We start from the raw sequence: 26,514 nt of genomic DNA, 5'->3' as shown, positions 1-26,514 counted from the left end.
ACTTGAGAAATCAATTCGTGATCTTCTCTTTGTGAATTTCTGCAATTTTGCTTTTCAAAATTCAATAAACTCTAACCTAAAAAGTTTTAAGCATTTTAAAGTACAGGGAGTACGGTTTAAGTTAAAACGGACTGAAAGAATTTGATATAAATTGCCTACTATTGGGAGTGGTTTGTAAAACCATTTTTTCTAAAATGCCCTAAATATGCAAATATTTATTTTTCACGTGGCATTTCTTAAGGGAGTCATACATACCGTTGACGAGGCTGAAAAATTGGCACCGAAAATGTTTTGTATACATGACGGCGTTTCCGTAACTTACTCCAAAGATATCTCCTGTTGGTATGCAATTTTTCTGTATAAGCGAATTCACATGCTTTTTTTTTAGTCTCGATAATGTCTTTCAAAGCGGAATTCTCAAAGAAAAATATTTTAAAACACCAGTGAAATTCTTCGAAAAATTTATTGTAGGTTACAGTTTTTGTTCTGTTTACTTATTTTTTTTTAGGTTAGACCTAAACATAACCTTAAATTTAAAGAATTTTAAATTGATAAATTTTATTCTTTAATTTACTTGATTAATTTTATTTTGGTTATTATCAAGTTGGAATTTCTTATTTTGTGTTGCTTTAGTTTCCATTTCTTGTAAATTTTATTTTTCAAGGTTATGATTAGCCTAACCTCACATTAAAAAAAGCCAGACAAATGGAAAAAAGACTTACGGTTTCAGGTAAATTCATATGGTCGGAAAAATTGCAGGATATCAATTTTGAGAAAAATCAACGAAGACAAGCGAAATGTTCCTTCTCCAGAAATTACGAACAACAACTACGTCAGGAGAAGACTTCAGAACCGTCAGAACCTAACCAAGATAACCACTTCTTCGCTCCTCAGAATAAAAGTACAGAAAGCATTATTTTTTCAATATTTCACGGAAATGTATTTGTTAAGATGAAAAAAAAAGAGCCAATAAAGATTACAAATTTTAACTTGATTTAAACACACTCAGTTCAACATTTCGCTGATCAGTCCAATAAATCCCCCCGCAAGAAAAACTTCTATTCAGCTGGAAAATCAAGAGAAGTTGCCATATTCAGCTAAATCATTCAAACTAAGAGAATTAAAAAAAAACAGCACACTCCGCAAATCCTGACAAAGTGGCCAAAAAAAATATTAAGAATTCTTTTTTGTAAAATTCTAAAACAAAAATCCAAATTTAGGCTGATCTTAGTAAATCCTCTCGTGTATAATTTTTTTTTTCTTATTAAATGGTTTTTCTTCCATTTTTTCTCCTGCTGTTCCTCTCCCCGTCTCTCTCTCTCTCTCTTTCAATCGGCATCTTTTTCTTTTTTAGAGGATGAAGATCGCTTTTCTCAATTACGTTGCGACAAAATAAAAGTAATATGAGAAATGTAGATTGGGTATTGTTGTTTCTTTTTCTTTTTTTTTAAACTCTTCTCTACAGATCTTCATCATCTTCCGGCAAAGCAGTGGCCTGAGCCTCCTGGAGATCCTTTTCAATTTGAATCTGCCAGGCCTTGTCCATCTTAACTTCAGGCGGCAGAAGGGCTGGCATCGCCACAAACTCCAAATTTGGATCACCAACCAATTTACGGGCCAACCACAGGAAGGGCTTCTCGAAATTGTAGTTCGACTTTGCAGAAATGTCGTAGTACTGTGGAGAGAATGTTAACATCTCATTGCAAATTCATGTTCCTCATCGATTGCACAGCACAAATTCAGAGATTTCCAAAGGATGTCGTGGGAACTTTAAATTGTCTCTTGGGGCACCAAATCTCGCATTATTGTATACTCATCAATAAATGTTTAGTAAACAATTCGAAAAATTTCCATTTGAATGGGGGATATTTTGGGATATAACACGGAGTTAATGTTAAATCAAAGCAAGAGGCAAACAAGTACATAAATTTAAGGATAAAGCTCACAGAACTGAGAGAAATCCGAAAAAGTTAAAATAACATTCCGGAAACGTTTATTTTACCCTGCAGTATTGATCCAAAATCGATGTAAATATTATGCTATTTAGGTGTATTAGGGGTTCAAGTTATCCTTTTTCATGTTAATTTTACCCTTAAAAAGGTGTAATATTAACATTAAAAATGTTGATTTATTTTTACACCTAAAAAGTGTTAAAGTTATGAGGAAAAAAGTCAATAGCACCCCCTTTTTTTCTCAGTGAAGTGATTCCCGTTTTAGAATATACCCAAGTAGCATTTTAACGGAAGAATACCGTATTAGGTGAGATTCTTAACAATCTCACCTACTATAATCCTAACAAAATTTCATGTCGTCCGATCGACCTCAAACTTGGCCAAAATGTGTTTCGCCACTTCCTGATTCCGAATATATATGTGGCTAAGTTACGTTCCCGGCCGGCCGGCCGCTCTTTGGAGCTTAATAGCTCCTAAACTAAAAAAGATATCGGCTTGCGGTTTTCGGCAAAGGTTATATATCGGGTGAAAATTGCAACTTGGTGCATAGACCCCCCACCCCCACCCCTCCTTCCGCCATTTTGAAGACCCCCCTTTTTTTGTTTTCTCAATAGCTCCGCCCCTATGGCATCGAGCGGGCTCAAATTTTAGTATGTTATAGCTGGGCCTTAGAGCTTTCCATCAATACCAAACTTAAGGTCCCCCGACCCCCCTGACCCGAGCTATAAGGGTCTAAAAAAAATTTCTTAAAATGGCCATAACTCCGGTTCTAATTGTCAGAATTTAAAAAGTGAGGGCTTTTTGGAAAGCTCTCGTGAAATGCCACTTCCCCTTCTAACATCGCAAGTTCATAAAACCACCGCTAGGGGCGCTTTTTTAAAAAAGAAAATTTTTAAATCTTAAAAGTTAAATAACTCAAAAATTCCATTGTGCATCGGGCTGAAAATTTAGTATGTTGTAGCCGTTGATTATACCTATCAAACAAAAAAAACCTTAAGTCGATCTAAAACCCCTGACCCGAGCTATAAGGGGTCAAAGTTCGAACATTGACCGGCCTCTATCTCCGGTTCTAATTAACATAGCGACCTAAATTTTACCTTTTTGGTTTCGTCTCGATGAGCACTTTCAGATGGAAGTTCAAAAAGTCACCACAGGTGGCGCTGTGATAGCGTCAAAATTCATCGAAATTCAAAGTCACTTTTTTCAAAAACGGCATTGTGCAAGTTAATGAAATTTTAGTATGTTGTAGTCCAGTCTAGGACGTTTCCAAAATGGTGCGTAAGTGCGCTGTGGTTAAAACAGAACCGGAGATATGAGGGGTCAAAGTTCACAAAATTCAAAAAATCATATCTCCGGTTCTATGTGACCGATTTTGATGAATGAGGGCTTAAACGAAAGATCTCACCAAATGCTACAACTTTCTAGAATATTTGAACTTCGTGGGACCAACACCAGGGGCGCCACAGTCGAAAAACCAATTTCAATATCACATAACCTCAATTATCTCGACTGTCGCTGAACCGATTTTGATGATTACTTCGACATAATTGTAGAGCACATTTGTCTCTACATTTCGTCCATACATCATTTTCCGCTCAGACTACGCTATCACTCCGATTTTGCCGTTTAAGTGTGAAAAAATTGATTTTTCCAATAATAACGCTTTGAAATCACTCAGATGCCAATTTGACTGCCTCTACTCCACCGAGACACTTAAAATAGGGGTTTAAATGGAAAGTCCCGCAAAATACAACAATTCTTTGATATAGTTGAAGTTCAACAAATGACTACTTGGGGAACTCTGGATGAAAAAACGAGTTAAGAAACAAAAAACCTCGCTTATCTTGGCTTCTGAGTAATCGATGAGTTCAAGTTCTACGGCAAAATTATAGAGAACATTCTGGTCTACATTTCACCCATATAACACTTTTCTGTCAGTTCATCCAAATCCTTGACATTTTGGTTCAAATACAAAACTTGTATAATTTCACGAATTTGATTCAAGATAACTGAATGGCGTCTCCCTACTTCAGCATCAAATCGAATTTGCATGCACTCCGAGTTAGCTCACGTTAAGAATCTCACCTACAATAAGCCGGTTAGGATTATCTGTCCCTTTTCTTTTCTGTCTTGGTCAAAACAGAACTTTCTAGTGATTACTAGAGCATCCCATCACAGAAAGCACGGAAAATTATGAAAAATAATGTTAGTTATTATGTAGGTAATTTTACGTTTTATTAACCCTGAAATTCCCTATAAACGACTAAAAAATGACACAATAAATAAACATTTCAATAGCTTCCAGATTTGTAGCTTATTGTTGCCAAATGACAAATAAAATAAACCAATAAATGTGAATTCGTGGAGATGTACTTATTTTTGCCCAAATACGAGCTTCCTGGATATTCGGATGACAGCTGTCAAATATTCAAGAAATTTGAAAAAAATCGTCTACTGAATTCACCCTTTATCCTGATTTAGCGGTGAAAATGTATGACAAAAATCCATGCAGGAGGATTTTTCCTTGAATTTCTCAAGCGTTTGACAGCTGTCATTCAAATAAATATCGGGGAGACAAATAAATAGCAAAAATTGAGAGAGCCCATCTGCAGAATAATCTATAGTGATTCATAGGGACAGTACGGACTACCCCCGGAACTCCCATTTACATAAATTTTTGTTGAGGTTCTCAAAGGTCTAACAAGGGAAGTACTCGAGCAACCCCCTGACAAGTTGCCTGAATTTTGATTTAAATTTATATGGGAATTTTTTTGCACTGGCTACCGTTATGCTAAATATTTAAAAAGTGAGAAGTTTTTCCGTATTTTAAGATACCTTTCCGTATGGAGGGATAAATATCGTCGGTTGCGTCTACCTCTGTCGTATCTGCATTTCTTTTGTGTCAGCATTTCACGCAAGAGGAGACGTCTGTATTGAAGCTTGCACCGAATGCAGATACAAAACAAATCCAGATACGACAGAGGTAGACGCAACCGACGATATACTAAATTTTTGTTTAAATAAATTTTTTCCTCGGAGCACTGTGAGCTGAGTCCGAGATCAATTTAGGAATTGGCTTCAAATAACTCCATATAAAAAGGCCAACTTGTCAGGCGCTTGTACTCGAGTCATCAAATTCAGATAAATCTGGGACTTTGCTAATCTACGCAGGAAGGCATCAAATTAAACGTGATATATTCAAAAAGTGCGAAATTTGGTTAAGTTTTTTTTTAAATTCCCCAAAGTTGAAAATGACACCTTACGCAGCACATAATAAAGAAAATTCGAATGAGTCTGCATGCAGCGGTGGCTGCAGTGGTGCAGTGCAGGACATTCAATGGAAGTGCCGCGGGTTCGATCTCTGGCTCTGTCTGTTTTTTTTTCCTTTTAATATCTTTTTTTTTCTTTGCTTAAAAAATACTAATTTTTTTTGTTTTGCTTAAAAATAATTGAAAGTATAAAAAATAATTAAAATTAATTTTCATTATGAGAATATAAAAATTCGTCATTTATGAGCTTTAAAATTTACTATAATCGCTGTATAGAATTTCCATTGATTGGAGATCTCTTAAAAATAAGAGACAAAAGACGGTTGGATTTTGAATATGCATGGAGGGAGAGAGAAGGAGGAAAAAGTGGTGAATAGGATCAGCTGGAAAGAAAGTAGGGGAATGAGCGGGAACCAGTCTGAGAGTTACGTAAGACTTGATTTTGCAAAGAGACGTGAGGAGAGAAAAGTTATAAGTTTATTTTGTGAATTATAAATTAAATATTAGTTCAAACTACAGAAAAATTTACGTGACGTAGAGTTAAACGTGTTCAGTGAAATCTAAGAGGAGAATACTTGTAAATAAAATAATTGGTGAAGGTGAAAAGTGTGTTTCACTGCCTCAGTGGATTTGGAGAAGGGCATTTGGCGGTCATCGAGGAAACGTCTTCTGGAAAATCCAGCCGCCTACGTTCCGGATCACTGTTGAAGACATTTACTAAAGGAATATATATTTCCAGGTACGTGAATATCACAAACGGTAGAAGGAAGCCCAAGAAACACACAGTCCCTGACAGATTTATAACACCACAATATATTTATAGGTAAACTGGGCAGGAAGAAGAGGGTATTAGATATCACAGAATCCTATCACAGAGAAATTATTGTTTACCACAGGTAATTCTCCACAATCGCAAATAGCTAGAAGCTTGCAAAAAATATCCTAGATTCTTTCAAAAAACTACAAAAAAAAAACTTCTTTGTAAAACTACAAAAACTGCTCGTCAAATGATCATGTTAATAACAATGTTTGTGAAAAAAGTACAAACTTTTACTAACTTGTTTGTGGGTTATAAGATTTACGAACATTTCGTATGTCCCCAGTGGGAATTGACAAACATTTACGAACAATTTTACAATTTTTTTTTCTATGTGGAAAAAGATATTTTTTGACAGGCTTCTTGTTAATTAAGCATTTTTTTTGTTTTAAGACATAAACAGATTGGAAATTTCAAGACCTTTCTAAAAAAACCAAATTTATCCAAATCGAAAAAATGTAAAAAATCTGTTTATCTATCTAGTTCAATCTGATCTCAAAATTATATTTAACTTAAATTGAACTTTTTATGACATTCAAAAAAACAAGAAAAGTCCGACAGAGTGGGATAAGCGTATGCAAAGATTTTAAGAAAGAAAGACATGTGAATTTCGATTACATGAAATTTTCCTGATCTAATAGGGCGCTAGAGCCATAAAATGCGAAAATATTGCAAATTGGACATTGACAAAAGTATCCATAACATTTAAAAGGTTTTGCTCCGAAAAATGAAAGTATTTCCATTTTTTTAATCTTTCGCGATTTATTTTGATTCGCAGCAGGAAAATTTCTTAAAAGTCTTTAATAAAAATATATTGTTTCTCTAGACAAGACGTCTGGTCTCAACATTGCGGAATACTCAAACTCGTACCTTGTACTTCAAAGACGGTCTTGCATTTACTTAGAAGCATTATAAAAGTTCAATGGAAAAGTTTCACTCTCTTAGATTTCGAGGATTTTGAAAAATACACTTATTAACATTTTTTTCTTGAAAAAGAATTTTAAAATCAAAACTATTTAATATTTTTTCGTATATAAAAAAAAGTCAGGCTAGAAAATTTCAAAACACGTCCGAGAATCTAATATTATAATAATTATATTACTCTGGTCCTATACAAAGATCAAGTAATGAAATGGGCAAGACACGACATGAGGTCTTTCTCAGTCAGTTTATATTTATTTTGAGATTAAAAGCAGAGTTTGTAATATTTTGCTGCAGCAAGACTGATCGCGTCACAAGACGGAGCAGCATTTCCTACATTGGATTAATTGCTGTTATCGCTTTAATATTAATAGCATAACATGGCATCATATTACCGGAATATCTTGACGAATTGAAATTCTTTAGCTTAAAACCAATTACTGTATGGCACAAACACAAAAGAATTAATGAGCCGCTAATTGATTTTATTGTGTCTAAAACTGAATTTCTTACATTTCTTCGCTATTGTGGCTAGATTTTAAGAATATCTATGGGTCGGTTGGGCATCAAGTAACACAAATAAGATGATACAGTGGAAGAAAACTTTGCAAAATGCCTGATTTCTTAAGTATGATACCTTTTTTAGTAGTAGAGATTGGGGATAAATTAACATTTATTTTGAGAAAGCTTCCCGTTTTCTTAAGTTTTTTTAGACCTTTAACTTTGGACAACATTAACTTTTAACTTTAAGAGAATTGTACATTTTGTCCGAAAGATGTTTAAAATCGACTTTACGCAGTTACATTTTTAATTTATGGGCTTAAAGGGCTTAAAATATTTGACCGTGAAAGTAAACTATAAAATAGTTAGCAAAGACACAATCCATGTAGCCATAATTAGAGTCAAGGGGTGTATAAGCGTCTCTCAGAGTGGCCCGTGAACAGCAATCGGCAAAATAGTGCCAATCTAGAGCTAAAAATCGGCAGATCGGCATTATTTGGCCAGAAATCGGCAGATCGGCCTGATGTTGACAGATCATCATGAAATCTGGGGTGGCATGATAATTAGTCCTATCGCTAGTGTCGAGTGTCGATTATGGGCGATTTAGATGATAACCCGCATTTTTTGTCGCTAGCTAGTGTCGATAATCCTCGCCACTAATTTATCGACACCTCTTGTGAAATTTTGTTTGTTCTGCACGGAATAACCTCGGGCAAATTAGATACGAAAATTTATGTTCTGTTGATTCTGCACAACCACAAAATATTTTTGGACCATCCGGGAAAGGCTTATCAGAGGATGATCTTATTATACCCAATGATTGAGTTTGATTGATTCGTTCTCGTGAGATTTAATTTCACAGAGTAGGAAACGGTCACATGTGCGTGAAAAACATTTCTTTAAATTTCTGGAGTCATTTATTCAGTGACTGACTTGCAGCAAGTCTTTTTTGGAATTACTCGAAATCGCATCATTCGATGTTATTTGGATCTGTTTTAGAGATTATCTAGGCGGACATCTCGTCCTTATACAAAAATAATGGTTTTTCAAAGTCAAAGGTTAAAAAGGCCCTAGGGAGCATATTTTTCAACAGAATGGTATCATATTTCACACCGTTGGAAAGGTCTTGGAATTTCCGATAAAACTGAAATGGTTTCAATCGGTTCTGAACCGGTTGACAACTGATAACTAAATTTTATCCGAAATTTAATTATATTAATCCTGAGGAGTATTTTGGGCAATATTTTTGAGTGATTTATAAATCGGTTCAAATTTGTTGTGAACCGGTTATAAACCGATAAACATTTCTTTTCAAAAATCAGTTTCATTACTCTTAAAACTATTTTGGGGATTTTTTAGTGATTCATGAATCGGTTTAAATTGATGGAGAACCGGTAAACGGTAAATAATGAAAAAGTACTTTTGAGGTAGGGCAAGTGGGGCACCTTTGAAATTGGGATTTTTCTCCTATGTTTAAGTGGAACTGAGCCATATCAAAATTCAATTTAGCTTTTCAATCTATTTGCTCAGCTAAATTATATCACAATAAGGCTCAATTTTATTTAAAAATAGATAAAAAATACTAATTTTAAAGGTGTCGCACTTCCCCCTAAAGCATCTAAGTTACGAGTGTGAGTAATTCGCAAAGCCTGGGACGCCTTGACACGCCACCTCTTTTACCTTATCGTTCATTGACCTTGAAGCGTTCTTTTTACTGAGTTTTCAAGGTCAAAGATTATTCAGCTCCAGAGGAAGCGCATTTCTCTAGCGATTGGGGCGATTGAGACTATTTTGGAAAGGTCTTTGAATCTCTGACAAGTTGGACCAATTCCATATGATAAGCAATCGGTTGGGAAACGGTTATGGACCCAAATTGATTTTACAGGGACTCTAATTAATTTTAGTCAAGATAGAGTCATCAGATGCATCAGTGTAAATTCAAAATACTTTTAAAAAAATTAAAAATCATGAAAAACACTATTTTTTATGTTTTTCCGCTAAAAATCTTTTTTTTAAATTTTTTTTTTTAAATTCTCTGACCTAGGCCTTAGATTAGATTTTTTGTTTTAAATTCCTTGAGAGAAATACCTAAGAAAAAGTTACTAATTAGCTTCACTTAATCTTGCTACTAAACTGGGGTTATTAGATCATCATCTGATTCATTTCACAGAGTTTTTCTTCTCGAATATTCTCTTCAGTGAAAAAAAAGTAAGCAATTGTTTGCCTCTTACGACATCTCCATCCACGCAAATTGCATTCATCAGAAATTTATCAATAATTAAAAAAAAAGACTTACTTGGAGGTTCTTCTTCCTGTGGAAAACGATGCTCTTTGCTTTGACTTTGCGGTCCTTTATGTCGACTTTATTCCCACAGAGCACGATGGGAATATTCTCGCAGACGCGCACCAAGTCCCGATGCCAATTTGGAACGTTTTTATAGGTGACGCGGGATGTCACATCGAACATGATAACCGCACACTGACCCTGAATATAGTAGCCATCGCGCAGTCCACCAAACTTTTCCTGGCCAGCTGTGTCCCACACATTGAACCTGATGGCACCGCGATTTGTGTGGAACACCAGAGGATGCACCTCTACGCCAAGAGTGGCTACATACTTCTTCTCGAACTCTCCCGTCATGTGCCGCTTGACAAAAGTTGTCTTCCCGGTGCCACCATCGCCCACCAGGACACACTTGAAAGTCGGCATATCCGCATCTGAAGCCATTATTCACTTTTATTCCTCGCTCTGTCGCTTCTCACGATGATATCTGCAAAAAAAAGACACACCAAGTCAGCAAAGATGCTCAACGAATTTTGCGCTTTTCTCTAGTTATTTCCCCACTGAGAAGCCCCAAAGCACCCCAAGAAGCTCACCAACTCAATCACAAATTGATTTAGGTAGCAAAGGTAGAAAATGCAGGTGAAAATACAGAGAATATTGAGGATAAAACAGCGGCAAGATGAATGGAATGGAAATTCTAGCGCCAACTGCGACTGTCACTTGAGCGTCCATGACTCAAACACCTTGGCATGCATCACGAACATCTCGCCATGCTTTTTTCCACGCACATCATCTGCATTTTCACACAAAATCCACACAAGTGGATGCCCCAGGGCTCCAGCTACCTAATCTGCCATTCATGATGTATAGGAAAATTACCTGAATATCGGCGAAAATTGAATTCCAAAACGAGGACCGGAAAATAAGGGTGAACGTCAAAAGGTCTGCAAGCAGGAAACTGTGTTGCCAGATTTGATATGTCAGAGGTGTCACACGTTGTCCCAAACTTTTTCTACCGGCGAGATGTGTAATATTACACTAGAACTATTTTTTTACGTCGTGTATTTTTTTGTATTAAAATACACTAAGTACAATTTATAAATAATAATCCGGATTTATACAATACGGTAGACAGATATTAAAAATATTTAAGAAAGTAAAAAAAAATCCTTAAGTCGACCGGTGGAAATATTTATTCAATTTATTTAATTTTTGCAATAATATTTAGCGAATGGTTTAACATCATTGAGTCAATTATTCCATAAATAATACGAATCAGTTGGAAATTTGTAATAATTAACCATTAAAGACTGAAAAAATAACAAAAACGCGAAGCGTGAAAGTAATTTTTTAAATAAAAATTCGCAATTTTCCAGTAAATTATGGCATGCTTCTTGATATCCTTGACTTCTTTCTTAATGGATTATTTCAATTATTATCCCTTAAAGATAACAAAAAAATTTAAATTTTTTGTTCAATCGCAAATCAAGGACTTTATCTATGTTACTGTGCATCAATTTTAGTTCTATGATTTAGTTAAATATTTATTTTGAGTCTTAAAATTAAAGGTATATTTAAAATATGATGTTTCACAATTCAATCGGTCGACGAATCATAGTAAGTAAAGTTTTTTTCACTGAAATATTGTTCTATTTTGCAACAATTCCTCAAAGTGTATTTTCCTACTTTATTTTAATGAATTCTTAATTTTAAGTGTTATCAGTGAAGTGTACAAAAAGCCTAAGTTAAATTAAGTACTTTATAGTTTTATGATGTATTTAATTTTAAGAAAAAATGGGTGATCGAGTAGAGGAGCCCCAGGCGGTCGAGTAGAGGCACACTAATATCAAAGTGGTCAAATAGAGAAAAACTTCGCATTTTTAATTTTTTTTTTTCTAATTTTAAATTATATTATGGCTAAATGAAGTTCACAATTAGATAGATAAATATCTATTCTATAGTTTTAGGTAAAAACCCTATCAAAAATTACAAGTTATAGCTGTTTTTTTTTCATAAGTTTTTCACAAAATCTATCCTTAAGTGGTCGACATAGGGTACTTTACCTTAACAGAGTCTTAAGTTTTTTTTTTGTAATGTTGTAGGTTGCAGCTATTGGTTTAAAAACTTTAAGTTATAAATGCTTGTGTCAAGATTAAAGATTTTCAATTCTGAGTCAAAAAAAATAGTGCTTCATCTATTTCAATATTATCTGGAAATTTTCTACATCCAAGTTTTAATCCAGCTTTTAGTCCAGCTTTAAAATTAAATAGATACATTCTCTCTCTCGTTATCGAGCAGAGAGGTCGCTCAGGGAAGCGGGCTGTGTTTCTCGGCCAGGAGAGCGGTCTTTTGTCTCCTCGCCTCTCAATACCTTCACTATTGAGTGGCTTAAAATCAAGTGCAAAAATAAAATCAAGAAAAAAGTGAAAAAAAAACTCTAGTTATTTTTAACATCGGCGGTATACGATATTCTAGTAGAAAAGGAGCTAACCTATCTCTCTCTAAGTTAGGACCCAGAGGTATTTTATAGACATTGAAAAAGTTAGCAAAAGAATAAATTAATATTGAAAGTAAAGAAAGAAGTACAGTAGTGTGATTTTTCTCCTATAACTGAGCTACAGTAGACTCTCGCTAATTCGGCTCTTTTAAGATCGGACTACTTTTTAATTCGGGCTGCAGTTAAATTTGAAAAAAAGTTTGCTAACATTTTTCAAGTTTTCGAATGAAGCAAATAATGCTCAACTTTGCCATAGTTTGTCTTAATTATGATGTGTATGATGTAATTTTGCATTATTCAAGGATTTTCATGAAATTTACAATAATTATGAGTATGCAGATGACGCCCGAATTTCTCTCTAATTCGGGTGACATTTCGGTCCCAAAAACTCGAATTTGAGAGAGTCTACTGTAATGAAGAAAGTATCGCAGTAAAGAAATGTGGAACTGATTGATAAAGAAAAACGGTTCATCAATATAAACAAGGGTGATATCGCTAACAAAAGCAACGGGATAGCAGATTGGATTTGAGAGAACGAGTTTTGTGTGAACTTCTGGTTCTGAAGAGACTATGGATGGACTGCTTAACATTAAATTGATGACATCGATTTCATCTTTTTCGGAGGCTATCTGGAGATTTAAGTCGGAACGGAGGCTCAAAGAAAGTGCAGGGCCCGCATTTCGGCAAAGTCCTTCAATAGCTTATCCAGGAAGACCAGAGGCATTAAATTTAATTGCTTCTTTTTTTCTTTTCTTTAATCATTTTACAGTTGTACTAATTAATTTCTATGAGGTCAAAGATTCAAATATTTTTCGAAATAAATTTCTAGAATATTTCTATAAAATCTTATCTTTCGAAATTTGAAATTATTCGTTATTCAAAGGTTTAAATTGAAGAATTGGTTATTTTTAAAAGACTTTGGACCTTTGAACATTCAAGAATAATATTATGAGAGATAGTTACGTTATAGAGAATAGAGATTCTATCAAGTGAAATAAATGTTCATTAGCAAAAATCGACAGCGACACGATTTTTCTGTCGAAAAACAACAGAATTTTCTTTATGGTGCGCTTATGTTTCATTTTGTACAACAATTAAGTATCAAAGGCTTTGATAAAGTAAAAATAACATTTTAATTTTTTGCTGGACAAGTAAAAATGTTTGAATATAATCAATTGTCAAGTTTGACAGCTGTCAGCCGGATATCGGAGAGAGTTTTGTACTTTCGTCCAATTTTATATGAGCAATAATATAAGAGAAATTTTATTTAATTAAAATTTTTAGTTCTTGCCTATAGAATTTTGATACAATTATAAGCAATAAAAAAAGTTTAGAAGCCTATGAAAAGTAAAAATTAAAAAAATAATTTATTACATAGTGTAATTTTTATGTCGTGTAGAAAAATGGTAATTTACGACGCGGAAATCGCCGACATTATGGTTGTCATCTTACGCAGAGAGCAGTGCTACCAACTGAGCGTGACGAAAAAGTACGGTGAACGAAAATTGGTTGTCATGCGCAAGCGCTGTGCTTGTTGCAGAAGAAAATAAAATATCGATTTTTATGGAGTAGTTGTGTGTGGTATTCAATTTTTCTCACTTGTGCAAAATAGCAGGGTGTTGTGAGAAGCCAGTGAGATAGTGCATTTATTTGGCACTGACCAGCAAAACCATAAAATTCCACCATCAAATGGATATCTAGTAAAGTGCGCCCTGCCCCAAAACACTTCCATACAATCTTCTCCGTTTTAAGCACGAGCCCCAATCGAGTGTGCTGTGGCTTGAGTGAAGTTTTCTTATTCTGTGGAAAGGAGAATATCCAAGTGAAATCACGACAGAAAGCATACTAGACAGTGAATCATGACGAAGGATAGATTAGCAGCACTTGTCGCGGTATGTATTTACTCTTAACCCATTCAGAAAAAAACCCATGCAAAGCTTTTCCTCCTGTGACAGTGCCAGCCGGAAATGGTAGCACGATTCACCTCTGGCACACAAACCCCTTGCGCCAGTCCCTTGTCTTAACAGACGCTGACACTCAAATTGCCTGCAGAATTTTGGCAATTTGGGGGTGTTTTCCGGGGTGTTAGGGTGGCATTCCCTGGAGAAAAGTGTCTCGGCCTCTGAGTCACTCAATGGAGTCACAGTGGCAGATTTTCTCAACTTACACACTCACTCTCTTGCCCCACTCGAGCCCCACCCGTTCATTCTTCATTTTTGGCCTCCCACACGCAAATCCACACCGCGATTCACGATTTAATTGTCCCGCTCGTCTAGACTCTGCGTCTCTCACTCAATCCGGAGTCTACTCCTCCGCCCCCCTTCCCTGAACATCCCTTTTTCCAAACCCCACCCACTCTCCCACCCCACATCCATTTCACCCATGTGGCCAACAATGCTTAGAAGATTTCAATGGGCAATCTCGAAGATGGCCATCAATCAAAGTTCTGGACCATTTCCCAAACCCTTCTGACCTCCAACACTTCTCTTTCTGCCCAATTTGCCCTCCTCTTTTCATCTTCCATATCCCCTTACTCTTCCTTTTTACCGATTTCCTTTGTATGCTTCCCAAAATTCTTCCGTTACACATAACGTCAATTTAAATTTGACATTGTTTTCGTCAACGAACCTTGACGATTCTCAACGAGCACCTAACCGATTTCAATTCTGCTGAAAACATACTGAATTCTTCTAACCTTAAAACGACACTCGTGCGGCAGTATCAATTCCATATAATTGGTTAGCACTTTTTGTTCGAGAACTGCTAACCGCTTAGCATATTTTTGCTGATCGACTAAGCAATAATATGCTGAAAACGCTAAATTTTTCAGTTAACTGTCCTGTAGGGGAATTCTTTAACTTTCGTGGCATTGTCACGCGTGAGCTCGAAACCTGACAATGCCATTCGAGCTTTTTTGTCACTGTGTTATCACACTTGCACATTAAAATTTTAATATGATTCACATTAATTGTCGCTGGTGAGAGTCCAAATGTGTAATTTGTGTGTTTGAATCATTTTATATTCAAAATTTGATCTATTTGTTGATAAAAAGGTAGACTTGACCCGCAAAATTTGATATAAATTGATTTATAGCATTAATGCGAAAAATTAATGCGATTTTCTCTTTAATTTTTTAATGTGAAAAATATTTATGCTTTAGGTAAATTTAAACTTATTTTCGCAGGCCAAGTCCACTTCTTTATCAATAAATAGAAAAACCCCAAATATTAAGTGACTCAAAAACACAAATAACACATTTGGACGCTCACAAGCGACAATTAATGTGAATCATATTAAAATTTTAATGTGCAAGTGTGATAACGTCGTCATATCATGAGTTCGAAAATGCAACGCATTGAATTTTTAATGAAATCCCTTTACTTGATGATTTTATGAAAATACAGTAGGGTGAAAAGAACGTCTATTGACACTTTAAGAACTCGTGTCAGCACCTATTGACACCCTACTCTGTACCATTTGGGATATGAAATTTGAACATATCTGTTTATAGTAAAAGGTATATTACAGAAAAAACGTTATATTACTTATATTTTACTAGATATATTCAATAATTTTCAAAATTTTGACAAAAGTGTCAATAGGGGTTCCCTGTCGAACAGACGTTCATCCGACCCTACGTGTTGGTTGATTTGTTTAACAAAATTCATTGCCATTTGAATTGCCAGAAATCTCAAATATGTGACTTCTGACATTGCCACGTGAGCTGAAATGGCAATGTCACGGCTACAGAATCGCATTTTCGAAAAAGTTCTCCTAAGATTCGAACCCAATTTGTCATATGGCATTGCCAGAGCGTTACAGAATTCCCCTCCTGGCTGGATTTTGCACACAAGAAATATCAAAAGGATTAAATTAATTTTCATGTTTTGCGTAAATCACGCACAAATCAATCAATATTTTATAATAACAAAAGTGGTTTCAGGAATGCGTGAGAAATGACGGATTGATAGATAGAAAATTGGTTTCGTCATTCAATTCTGATGTAACCTTCGTCCGCTTCTCAGATTCTAAACTGAGCCTTCTAATCACTGAGAGAAATCTGAAAAAGTTAAAATAACATTCCGGAAATGTTAATTTTACCATGCAGTATTGATCCAAAATCGGTGTAAATATTACCCTTCTTAGGTGTATTGGGGGTTAAAGTTACCCTTTTTCATGTTAATTTTATCCTTAAAAAGGTGTAAAATTAACATTAAAAAATGTTGATATATTTTTTACACCTAAAATGTGTTATTTATGAGAAAAAAAGTTAATCACACCCTCTTTTTTTCTCAGTGATAGAATATTATTTTTTATTGTAAATATTTCTGTTGACTAATATAGTTTAATATGTTTTTGCACTTCATATGTAAGTTTTTAAAAAAGTTTCATAATCCTCGGGGGCTGTTTAGTATAAAAAAAAGGATTTTCTAAAAAAAAATCACTTGACAATTGTCATAAATTTAAAAAAAATTGTATAATAAACAGATGACAAGGGAGCACAGTATTTGAATAAATGACCACCATTTAAAATTCAAAATTTGGAAGATTCCTGAAGTTCTCAAACTGTGAAAAATAGACCACGCCCCCAATAGAATAACTATGAAGAGTAACTCAGTTTGAGTAATAAAATATTGAAACTATTTCTAATTCACTGCGAAATCTTAAAAAAAAGTTTTTATTACGATTAAATTTTTTTTGGAAATCTCTCAAGATCGACATAAAATCTTTAAAAAAAATATATATTTACAAATATAGGCGTGACTTTCGTTGGGGTCGCAGGAACACTTTTTCCTTCCTTTTCTTTATTCCTTGTTTAACTCTCACTTCTCACAGTCCTACCAAACATATTTTTATACCTATAGTATTTAGTAAAATTATATACAATTTGACAATCAATAGAATATTGAAAAGGGGCGTGGCCACAGATAAAATATTTTAGGAAGTGGTGTATTTGTAACAGAGAGGTGAGACACTTAAGTTTTAAGTATACTTTCAGCTTGTTCTTGAAGTGTCACAGTATTTTCTTGTTAAAAATTAGAGAATAAGAGAATTCAACATACATTTACTGATTTCTAAAAGGGGCGTGTCTTAATTTGTGAACAAAGGAAAATTTGTGTACTAAGAGAGCACATTTACTTTTTCTCTGTAAAAGTTGCGATTGTATTTTTTCGAAAAAAATACCGTATTGTAAGAGAAATAACATATTTGGACGCTCACAAGCGACAATTAATGTGAATCACATTAAAATTTTAATGTGCAAGTGTGATAACGCCGTTAAATTAGCATTTTTTTTAAGCCGAATGAAATGTGACAAACGAAAAGCTTCAATATTCAATAACTTTCAAACTAAAAAAGGCTAAAGTCTTCTCGAACGTCTAATCATCAAACTTTTTAATTACCGACAATACAAAATTTTAGACAAACCAATTTGGAAATGGAAGTTTACACTTTGATAATCTACACTGAGAAAACTAGGATGGTAAAATTTACCATAATATTTTAATACTCGGATAATAAAAAAGTCGCCTAGCAAACGGGATATTAAATTGGAGAGTTAAAAAATTTAGAATATACGTGCTCTTCTTTAGAATTTAAAGAGAGTTCCGGCTTAAGTGAAAACTCACTGAAAGAATTTGATATGAATTGCCTACTATTAGGAGCAAATTTATAAAAATCATTTTCGAAATGCCCCTAAGTTATGCACGTGATAAATATGAAATGTACTTCTTAATGAACCATTGGCGCTGAAAATAGACTGAAAAATTAGCGCCGAAAATATGTTGCATACATTACGGCGTTTTCGTAACTAATTTCAAAGATAGGGTAATGCAATTTTTTGTGTCAATAGGAGTGAACTCATAGGCTTTTCTTAAGTCCCGATAATTTCTTTCAAAACGAAACTCCCTGTACTATCGTATGGATAATAAAATTCTAATAGCCAGATGGTAAATTCTACTATCCTCCTTTAGATCTTACCTCAAGCATATCTTAAATTCTAATATCCGAATAGTAGATTTTATCAGTCGGGTAGTAAATTGTACAATCCGGATATTAGAATGAAAAATGTTGGAACATTTTTTTTCTTTTTGACCATTGTTGGAAGGCTAGCGACCCTTCCTAGTTGATATTCTCTAGATTCCAACCGGTTGTGATGATTGAAAATATTTTTCCGGGACCTTTGTGATGACGGCCGAACATCTTCAGACAGCGTTACGAATTCTTATAGTCTATACAAAAAATATAGGGAACCGTTGCATCGTCGTAACGTAAAGTATTCCAAGATGACTTTACTCGTTTGCATAGTAATTTCAACAAAATTTACTATCCTCCGTTAAATTTTTCAAATCAAATTCTAGTAATATTTAATGTCCGGCTAGTAAAATCTACTATCTGGATATTAGAACCTAGGGAAAGCTAAAGGTTAAATCTAAAGGAGGATAGTAGATTTTGCCATCCGGCTATTAGAATTTACTACCCATAGAATGGCAAATTTTAATTTGAATTTGAAATTGAATTTTAAATTTTAAAATTCCAAGATAGTATCCTAAAGGAAAGTGTCTATGCAGGATGGAATTTTTACTATATTTTAAGACAGTAAAATCTAAAGACATTAATTCGTGGAAAATACAATCTAAATTTTTCTCAGTGTAGTAAAAATTGCAATTCTAGACCACAGAGGATTATGTAATTGATTTTTATCAAGTTTTAAGACAGTTTGTCGGACTTCTAAATTGGTTTGTTAAGAATTCCTACCTTGTCTCTAATTTTAAATTTTACATTGAAATTTTTAGATTTAAAATATATTCCTCAAAAGAGATATCATTTTAATCACATTTATATTTCCAACGTTTATAAGCATTAGTAAAGTCTATTCAGAATAATTTTAATCATCTGTACACGAAGCAATTGGATGTTGTTGGATTTTCTTAAGTATTTTCGTAATTTACCTCTATACTTGGTTCATTTCCTCTCCAGTTCGCCTTTTCTGTCTCTTTGTTAAATTATAAGACTTTTCTTGAAAAAATAGCTTTTGGAAAATGCGGAAAATGTCTTGAAAAGCACATTTCTTGTTAAGACAGAAAAAATGTCGTCTAAGGCAAAGTTGAAAAAGTATAACTTTCCTATCAAAATATGTGTAGGTGGTACTAGATATTTCTTTCATTTCCGACAGCCTGTAATAGGAGTGAATCAAAATGCCACAAATTACCCTTTGCCTGCAGATATTTACCCGAGAAATTTTGAGAGCTTCCACATTATCAAGTTTTAGGAAATAGGTGGAAAAGCATATTTCCCTTCGCAAGATGGAAAATGGTTTTCGGAAAAGTTGTAGAGTGGTAAATTTTCTATATAAGAATGTGCTGATTAGACATCTTTGAGATTATCTAGGAGTTTTTTTTTTGTCACATTTTTAAGAAAAGTAAATCAACTACTCATTTTACAAATTCAGCAGATTTTCAGCAAATTAAATATACACAGGATGATCTTAAATCTTTTGAAAATCCATATAATGCTGCAGCATTAGAAATGGAACAATAAAATATTGCAAGCTTAATGTTGTCAACTTGCAGAAAATGGAATAGGTAGAGGAAGATTTTTAGACTACGTACACACTGTGGCATCAAACGCTTCATACTTTTCCCGTATTTCTTTAATCTAGGGTAAATATCCTAATTCAAAACCATTTCCAGACGCTTTAACTTTGACAGACGATTCAACACATTAAGTTCATATTTTTACTGAAGAGAATTATCTAAATTTGCTCCTTGACTCTTCTAGATTGTTACTGTTTAATGAAAATTCTTTAAATATAATTTGATTACTTCTTAAATACAAGAAAAATATACGAGTGCAAAATGCTTCTATTGGAAACAAATTAATCCAAATGGAGACAAGGGAAAGTTTCTAATTGGAGACAAACAGTGCAAGTGAAACTGCGATGAAAGGTTTCCAAAACTTTGTTGAGTTGCTCTTGAGTGCAGGATTTGTTCTTATTCCTGGGTAGGGATTCTGTAAGTGAAGTGATCGATTCACCACGAAAGTGATAGATTCACTACTTTAGCAAAAACAACATAATGTATTAATGAACGGAAAAGAATGCTGGAATAGCTCTAAAAATGCGTTAAAAATCAATATTTTTTATTTGTTTTTAGCAAAGTCTCACAAATAAATTAATTCAAAATTGTTCAAAATACAAGTGAAGTGATCACAATACTTACAGAATTCCTACCTTGGTCTTTTCTCCTTTCTCATCTAAAACAATAAGAAAATCTCTCCAAAAATATGATATTTCCCGGGTTTCCTATTGAAGCATTAGCAGACACTTTAGAAAAACCCTTTCTGTTCACGAAATAGGTAATTATTTCATTTGAAAACTTCACGTACCGTTAACAATAGAGATTAGCACTTAATTTAACTAAAATTAGCCAGAAATATGACATAAATGTTAAACAAAACGAAAATACAACAGTCACCTCATAGTGTTTTTCATTGGAAAACATGGTCGATCGATGAAAAATTCGATGGTGAAAAGGTACACTTTTAATTTTTCTGATAAATTAACAAAGTAAAATTTGTGAATATGAATGGATTTCGCTTTATTTTGGAGTAAAATTAACTGAATAATAAAAGTGTGATATAGAAAATATATAAATGTACTGTATTTATCGTGAAAACAATGACGTTTCCATTTGGAGTAGGGAAAAATTTCCATTTCGAGCGTGTTTTGAATTAGCTTAATTTACCCTATCTGACTTTATTGTTTTTTCAGTTAACGTGTAACGTAAGAGTAGTTATTAAAATCTGCCACAGATAGGTCGGATTCAGTAAAGGAATAGAGGAAAAATATGAAGTCTTCGAAGCTAGAGTGTGTGCGAAGCCTGAAACCTACCACTATAGGGTAACATGATGTAATTTCGAATGTCTAATTTGGAATTCTGAAATTTCCTTACAGTTTTAGATGAAAAAAGGACTAAAAGGAACGAATAAGTACTCTCGAATGTAAAGTCTTGTACTTCTTCGTGGTTTTCTTTTTCTCTTTGACCATCTGAAACAGTGAGAAAATTTCCAAAATACCAAAATAGACATGTTTCGGAACTACCTCATCTTACCCTGTTAAGTTTTTGTATTTAATTGGTGTTTATCCACATTTTTTTTTTATAAATCATAATTTGAGAAATTTTTATTCAAAGGAAGAAGTTTAACCGTTTCTAAAATTAAAACTTTTCACCGATATTTTATCCACAATATTGTGTCAAAAAGCCCAAAGCCTAAATTTGTCACTTTCATGGGATTTGTTGATGGTTTGGTATGTTGTGGGTGGGATGGAAAAACAACTCCCTAAAACATGGTTGTTCACTTAAATAAGTTAGGTGTTTCGGGGGCTATGTGTGAAAAATGGTGCAGTTTCTCTTTGAATTTTCCAACTCGATTGAATTTTTTTTGTTGTTGGTGTATGTTCAATTTCAGTGATTTCCTCAAACTATACCGCGTGAATTTCTAGATTTTACTCTGAGATATTCCAACACAATATTGTGGAAACCCTCTGTTTTTTTTTGCCTCTGCCTCAAACAATAGTTCTGTGGAGTGTGATTCACCATGAGAGGGTCACCATTTAATTTGAAATATAAACAGTTGCATTTGATGTGTTGGTGGATAGGTCTTTTATGTGATACTTTTCGAATTGGTTTATTGTGAATTATCAGCGTCAATGGATCTTTTTATGTTTTATACGTTGAAATTGTATTCGAATCTGTTGCGCTTCTCTGCACCAAACACTGTAGGTCAGGGAGTAAAAGCAGCAAGTTGCCCAACTGACAAGTGCAACTTGCACTGGAGGGCGAGGACATACATTCAACAAATATCCTCGGAAAATCACCTCTTTTTATGCTCATTTATCTTCATCTTCTGTCGGATACTTGATTATTGGCTTCTAACTCTTTCTCACTGGGCTTTCATGAAGACGATGCAAGTTTATTCAAGAGTTTTGCTATTAATTTAACGTGGGTATTATCATGCAAATTAAATTACTTTTCAGTTTTTTTTTTCGATTTAAAGTAAGAATTGAACCATTTTAAGCCAGAAGTTGTGTTCTAAAACCTTGATGCAAAATGCTATCCTTGACTGCATTGTTAAAGTCATTTTATCTTTGATATGATGTGTCTAAACTATTTAAATGCTGGTTATGTATTTGAGGTCAACTTTTCGGAAATTGTTAAGGATGTCAGAGCAATGGTCACATAGTGATACATTGTATTACATATTCTTCCATGCGCAAGTTGTGTAGGAAGACACCAAACAAGATGCTGTTCGTCTTTTGAGAGCTATTAGAAAGTCATCAAGAAATGTCTTATTGGCACTTTTTGGGGGTTTTTAATTGTTCCAACTGTACTTTTTTTTTGAAATTGAGGATTTTACAGTGAAAATTTTTGCAAAATCCTCATACATAAATCTTCTCCTTCATTCAGTTCAATTCACCCGTGATTAATTGTTTTTTTTTCTTGCTATAAATGTTAGAAGAAAAGAAGAATAAAAAAAAAGAATAATACTTCCAAATAACCCCGTGACTCACATTTGGTGATAAATTATATCGCAAACCTCATACTCTTCACACTTCAAGGCCGATATGAGCGACGCAAACTCGAGAGCGCGCATCATTCAGGGCAAGTCATGACACATTTTGGAGGATATCTCTCTTCGTCTCACTTTTACATGTTCATCCACAAATTGGGTGATCCCTGTTTTTCCGGCAGTGGCCAAAATCAAGAAGGATATGAACCAATGAAATGGTGCGTGATTGTTGGTGGGAAGAAAATTTTTTGAGATCAATTCGTGGAAATTTTCACACAGGCACAATATTTTCAATGAATGAACGATAAAAGTGCACTGACCCTCCTCAAAAGAACAATTTTTTCTCACATTGAAACTTGTCTATTCCCACAACTCAAATTATTCTCCATAGAACGTCACACCAAAAACAAAAAAAAGACAAAATGGAATTAAAAGAGTTTAGACGTGGTAAATTTGTAATATCAAAAAAAAAAGTTCATTGAATTGAGAAGCTTTACGGTTTAGTTTAAACCAGCATTGAGTGACTCATGTTCATTTTCCTTCAATTGGAGGTGCATAATTGAAAATTTCATTTAAACTGGTGATGCAATTACTATAAGGCGTGTACATGTACATTTCCCGCATTTTCCATTCAATTCAATCTTCAAAATAACATTTGAAGAATGGTCTTTGGGTTTTTTTACGACCCACCTAAATTTGTAATTCTAATGCTATTGATAAGCTTGCTTTACCTTATGGGACCTGGTGATTCTTTTTTTATTGAAAATCCGATTTGGGACAATGTCAGTTTTTTTTAATCAAATTCTGGCACAAGAAAATGCATATAAGACAACTTGTGGTACAACTGACGATATCAAAAATTATGACACTGTAGATTTTCATGTTTGGCACCAGTTTCTTAATGGTTTCAACCAGGTTTACAGCATACTATATACCACGTTCAGCCTTCCAATTATTAAAAAATATAAATAAAAGAAAGTTTTTAAATATTTAACACCGAACATGAAATACTTTTGGAACAGTCCCAAGTTAGACCCACAATGAAAAAAATCATTTGCTATTTTTTTTATTTATAAAGTGTCATTGAAAATGTAAAATGTTGATTAAAAAAAAAAGATTTAGGTTTGAAAAGCAAAATAGTCGACATACATCTAGCCGTTAATTCTACAAAAAAATCAAAACAAAAGTAAATAGGGTAAATTAAGCTAATTCAAAACCTGCTCCAAATGGAAATTTTTAGCTACTTCAAATGGAAACGTCATTGTTTTCATGACAAATACAGTACTAAAACACTATATTCATATATTTTCTGTACTACAGTTTCATTATTTAGTTAATTTTACTCCAAATAAAGCGAAAATCCATTCATATTTACAAATTTTAATTTGTTAATTTATCAGAAAAATTAAAAGTGTGCCTTTTCACCATCGATTTTTTCATCGATTGACCATGTTTATCAATGAAAAACACAATGAGGTGACTGTTGTTTATTCGTTTCACTTAACATTTATGTCATATTTCTGGTTTTTAGAGCAAAACATAACCTTTGATGATTATAGAAAACATTTTTTTATAAATTACCTGTTGTAGTTCAGTTCTGTACTGGTGACCCAATCGTCCTTAAAGATCTTTGTCAGCGACAAGTCAAGTATTAAAGGTGAATTTAAAGGTTTTACGCTAAGAGACTAATTTGAAGATCTAGACTTAAAATTATTAAATCGTTCGTAAAGGTATGGAACCATTTTTGAAATGATTTTGATTATGATGCCCCTGTAGTGCTATTTCGAACAAAGTATCTAGATGCATTTCGATTTTTCTTCAATAAGAAAATTCAATGATCTTTTCTTTCCTAAAGTATTTCTGTAAAGCTAATAGCCAAGCCTCAAGTTAATTGTATTAACTAAAGTTCACAAAATAGAATTTTTGCTTTGAGAAATAAGAGAAAACAATGAAACATTTAAAGGCTGCCGCATTCAAAGGCAGACCACTTTCCCCTAGTCTAATCATCGCTCTGATTAAGTTAAGCCGTCTGTAGGCTTAAGCCGTATGTCTGTTCATCACATAAAGCAGTCCTGTTGCCATCTGTTTAAGGGTGCTATCACACTAGGATTTTTACAATTTAATTTTAAATTCAATTGAGCCAATTGAGCATTATAAGATTTCTAGAATTTACTTGAAAATTCTTACACCCAGAACACTTTTTGCTAGAAATTTGCTCAATTTTAAATAGTGCCGCGAGATTTTTGATTATGAATGACTCCGGAAAATGTATGATAGTAACTTAAAATGTCTTATAAGTCACTTATCTGTTATGCAAAATAATCCCCAAAGCCAGAATTAAGGGTTGCAGGCAAGGGGTCTCATGAAGAGAGTCTCATACAGTCTTGTTAAAAATCTGTGTAAAGTCATCCTAACTGCGATTTCTTGATTGACAACAATTCCTTCGAATGGCTTTGGAGGAACTTAGCAAATTACTCCCGATACTGAAGTTTCACTTGCGTACAAGTTTATCACTAATCACTGTACTTATTTTATTTTTTGGCCACAAATAATATTAATTTAATAAGAACAATTTGGTTCTAAAGGCTACTTGTTTAACTGCAATAAAATTGAAATTAATGAACAATTTTAACATTTTAATTTGCTGAATTCAAATTTGATTGAGAAACCACATTTCTGCTATTTTACCATATTTAAACGTGTTTTTGTGAACCAAGTAGGGGAAGTGCTTATAATTTTGGACAGTCTGCTTATAAGCATCGAAGTTCCAAGTTTGAAGTGCGATATTTTCTATACTAATTGACATTTCTTGTTACTCTCTTTTCAGAAGGGTTGTTTAGAAACTTAGCAAGCTATTTATCGTCTTATTTTTATTAAAATTAGTTTTAATACGTTTAAAAATGAATTGATAAGTAGAGGTGACCTTGGCTCTTATTTTGGACAACTTGTTTATTAATTTGTCCAACTTGGCTGTAAATTTGGACAGCTAATCCGCCTCAATAGGATGCCCATTGTTCTTCATTTGATGAACCAATCTTACCAAGTCCTCTTCCTGTTCATGTAAGGGAAACGTAGAATGTCACAAGAAGCCCGGAAACTTTCCATATCATTCATTAAAGTGAGTTGACTTCGGTGCTCCAAGTACGTGCGGATTCGCTCATTCCCTGACCTTTCCGGGAGCCTTTCAAGGCATTTCTCGCTACATCTCTTTCATAGAGATGATGCTCCTTTGTTTCTCCAGGCATTTGTCCAACCTAGTCATCACAAAAGCTAAAACTTCACGAAATTTCGTGAGAAAAACACCTGTCCAAAATAAGAATCATCACCTCACTGGTGAATGTCTTAAAAAATTTCCCATTTTTCACACGAAAAATATAATTCACAAGGCAAATCTTACTTCAGGTCAAATGTACAAATCATCAGTAACGTGAATCAACACAATATTCAATGAATATTCAATAATCACTCAAAAACAGCGAACAAACTTTGTTAGTACTTCACCAAAACTAAATAAGACTGAAGTAAGCCACGAAGTTCTGTCATATTTCTCGTAAGCAATTGCTCACACTGAATTTTCAACGAAGCAATTTCAACTCAAATCATATTCAAATTTTAACGTATTTAGTGTTAACATCTTCCAAAAAGAACAAATATTTAGATAGAATTCATTATTCATCAAATATTGGAATAAAAATCCATCATTT

General features: G+C 33.8%; 2 protein-coding genes across 9 annotated transcripts in view; one reads left to right on the top strand and one right to left on the bottom strand.

Moving 5' to 3' along the window:
• Positions 1–964: 964 nt before the first annotated feature.
• LOC129799636 (GTP-binding nuclear protein Ran) lies at positions 965–10,718 on the bottom strand. Of its 2 annotated transcripts, none has more exons than XM_055843711.1 (3): positions 10,624–10,718; positions 9,757–10,231; positions 965–1,675 (listed from the first exon to the last, which is right to left on the bottom strand). In XM_055843711.1, the coding sequence occupies exons 2-3, from the start codon at positions 10,186–10,188 to the stop codon at positions 1,460–1,462; spliced, it is 648 nt and encodes a 215-aa protein (XP_055699686.1). In that variant the 5' UTR covers positions 10,189–10,231; positions 10,624–10,718; the 3' UTR covers positions 965–1,459. The 2 variants fall into 2 exon arrangements, with proteins under 2 accessions (XP_055699686.1, XP_055699687.1); XM_055843712.1 differs by lacking the exon at positions 10,624–10,718 and adding an exon at positions 10,338–10,461.
• A 2,953-nt stretch (positions 10,719–13,671) lies between these two features.
• The window catches only part of LOC129799630 (syntaxin-1A), a 43,134-nt gene continuing 30,291 nt past the window's right edge, over positions 13,672–26,514 (top strand). For 3 of the 7 annotated variants that reach the window (XR_008751529.1, XM_055843701.1, XM_055843699.1), the window contains exon 1: positions 13,703–14,133. Coding sequence is in view for 6 of the 7 variants with exons in the window: in XM_055843701.1 (XP_055699676.1) it covers positions 14,101–14,133 (33 nt within the window). In the remaining variant the exon portion in view is untranslated. Of the gene's footprint in view, positions 14,134–26,514 lie in introns of all 7 variants that reach the window. The other 4 variants (XM_055843697.1, XM_055843696.1, XM_055843702.1 and 1 more) reach the window with 3 other exon arrangements.

This window comes from Phlebotomus papatasi, chromosome 1 (assembly GCF_024763615.1).
Source record: "Phlebotomus papatasi isolate M1 chromosome 1, Ppap_2.1, whole genome shotgun sequence".
Taxonomy (NCBI): Eukaryota; Metazoa; Arthropoda; class Insecta; order Diptera; family Psychodidae; genus Phlebotomus; species Phlebotomus papatasi.
This window is presented reverse-complemented; position numbering and strand designations above follow the sequence as displayed.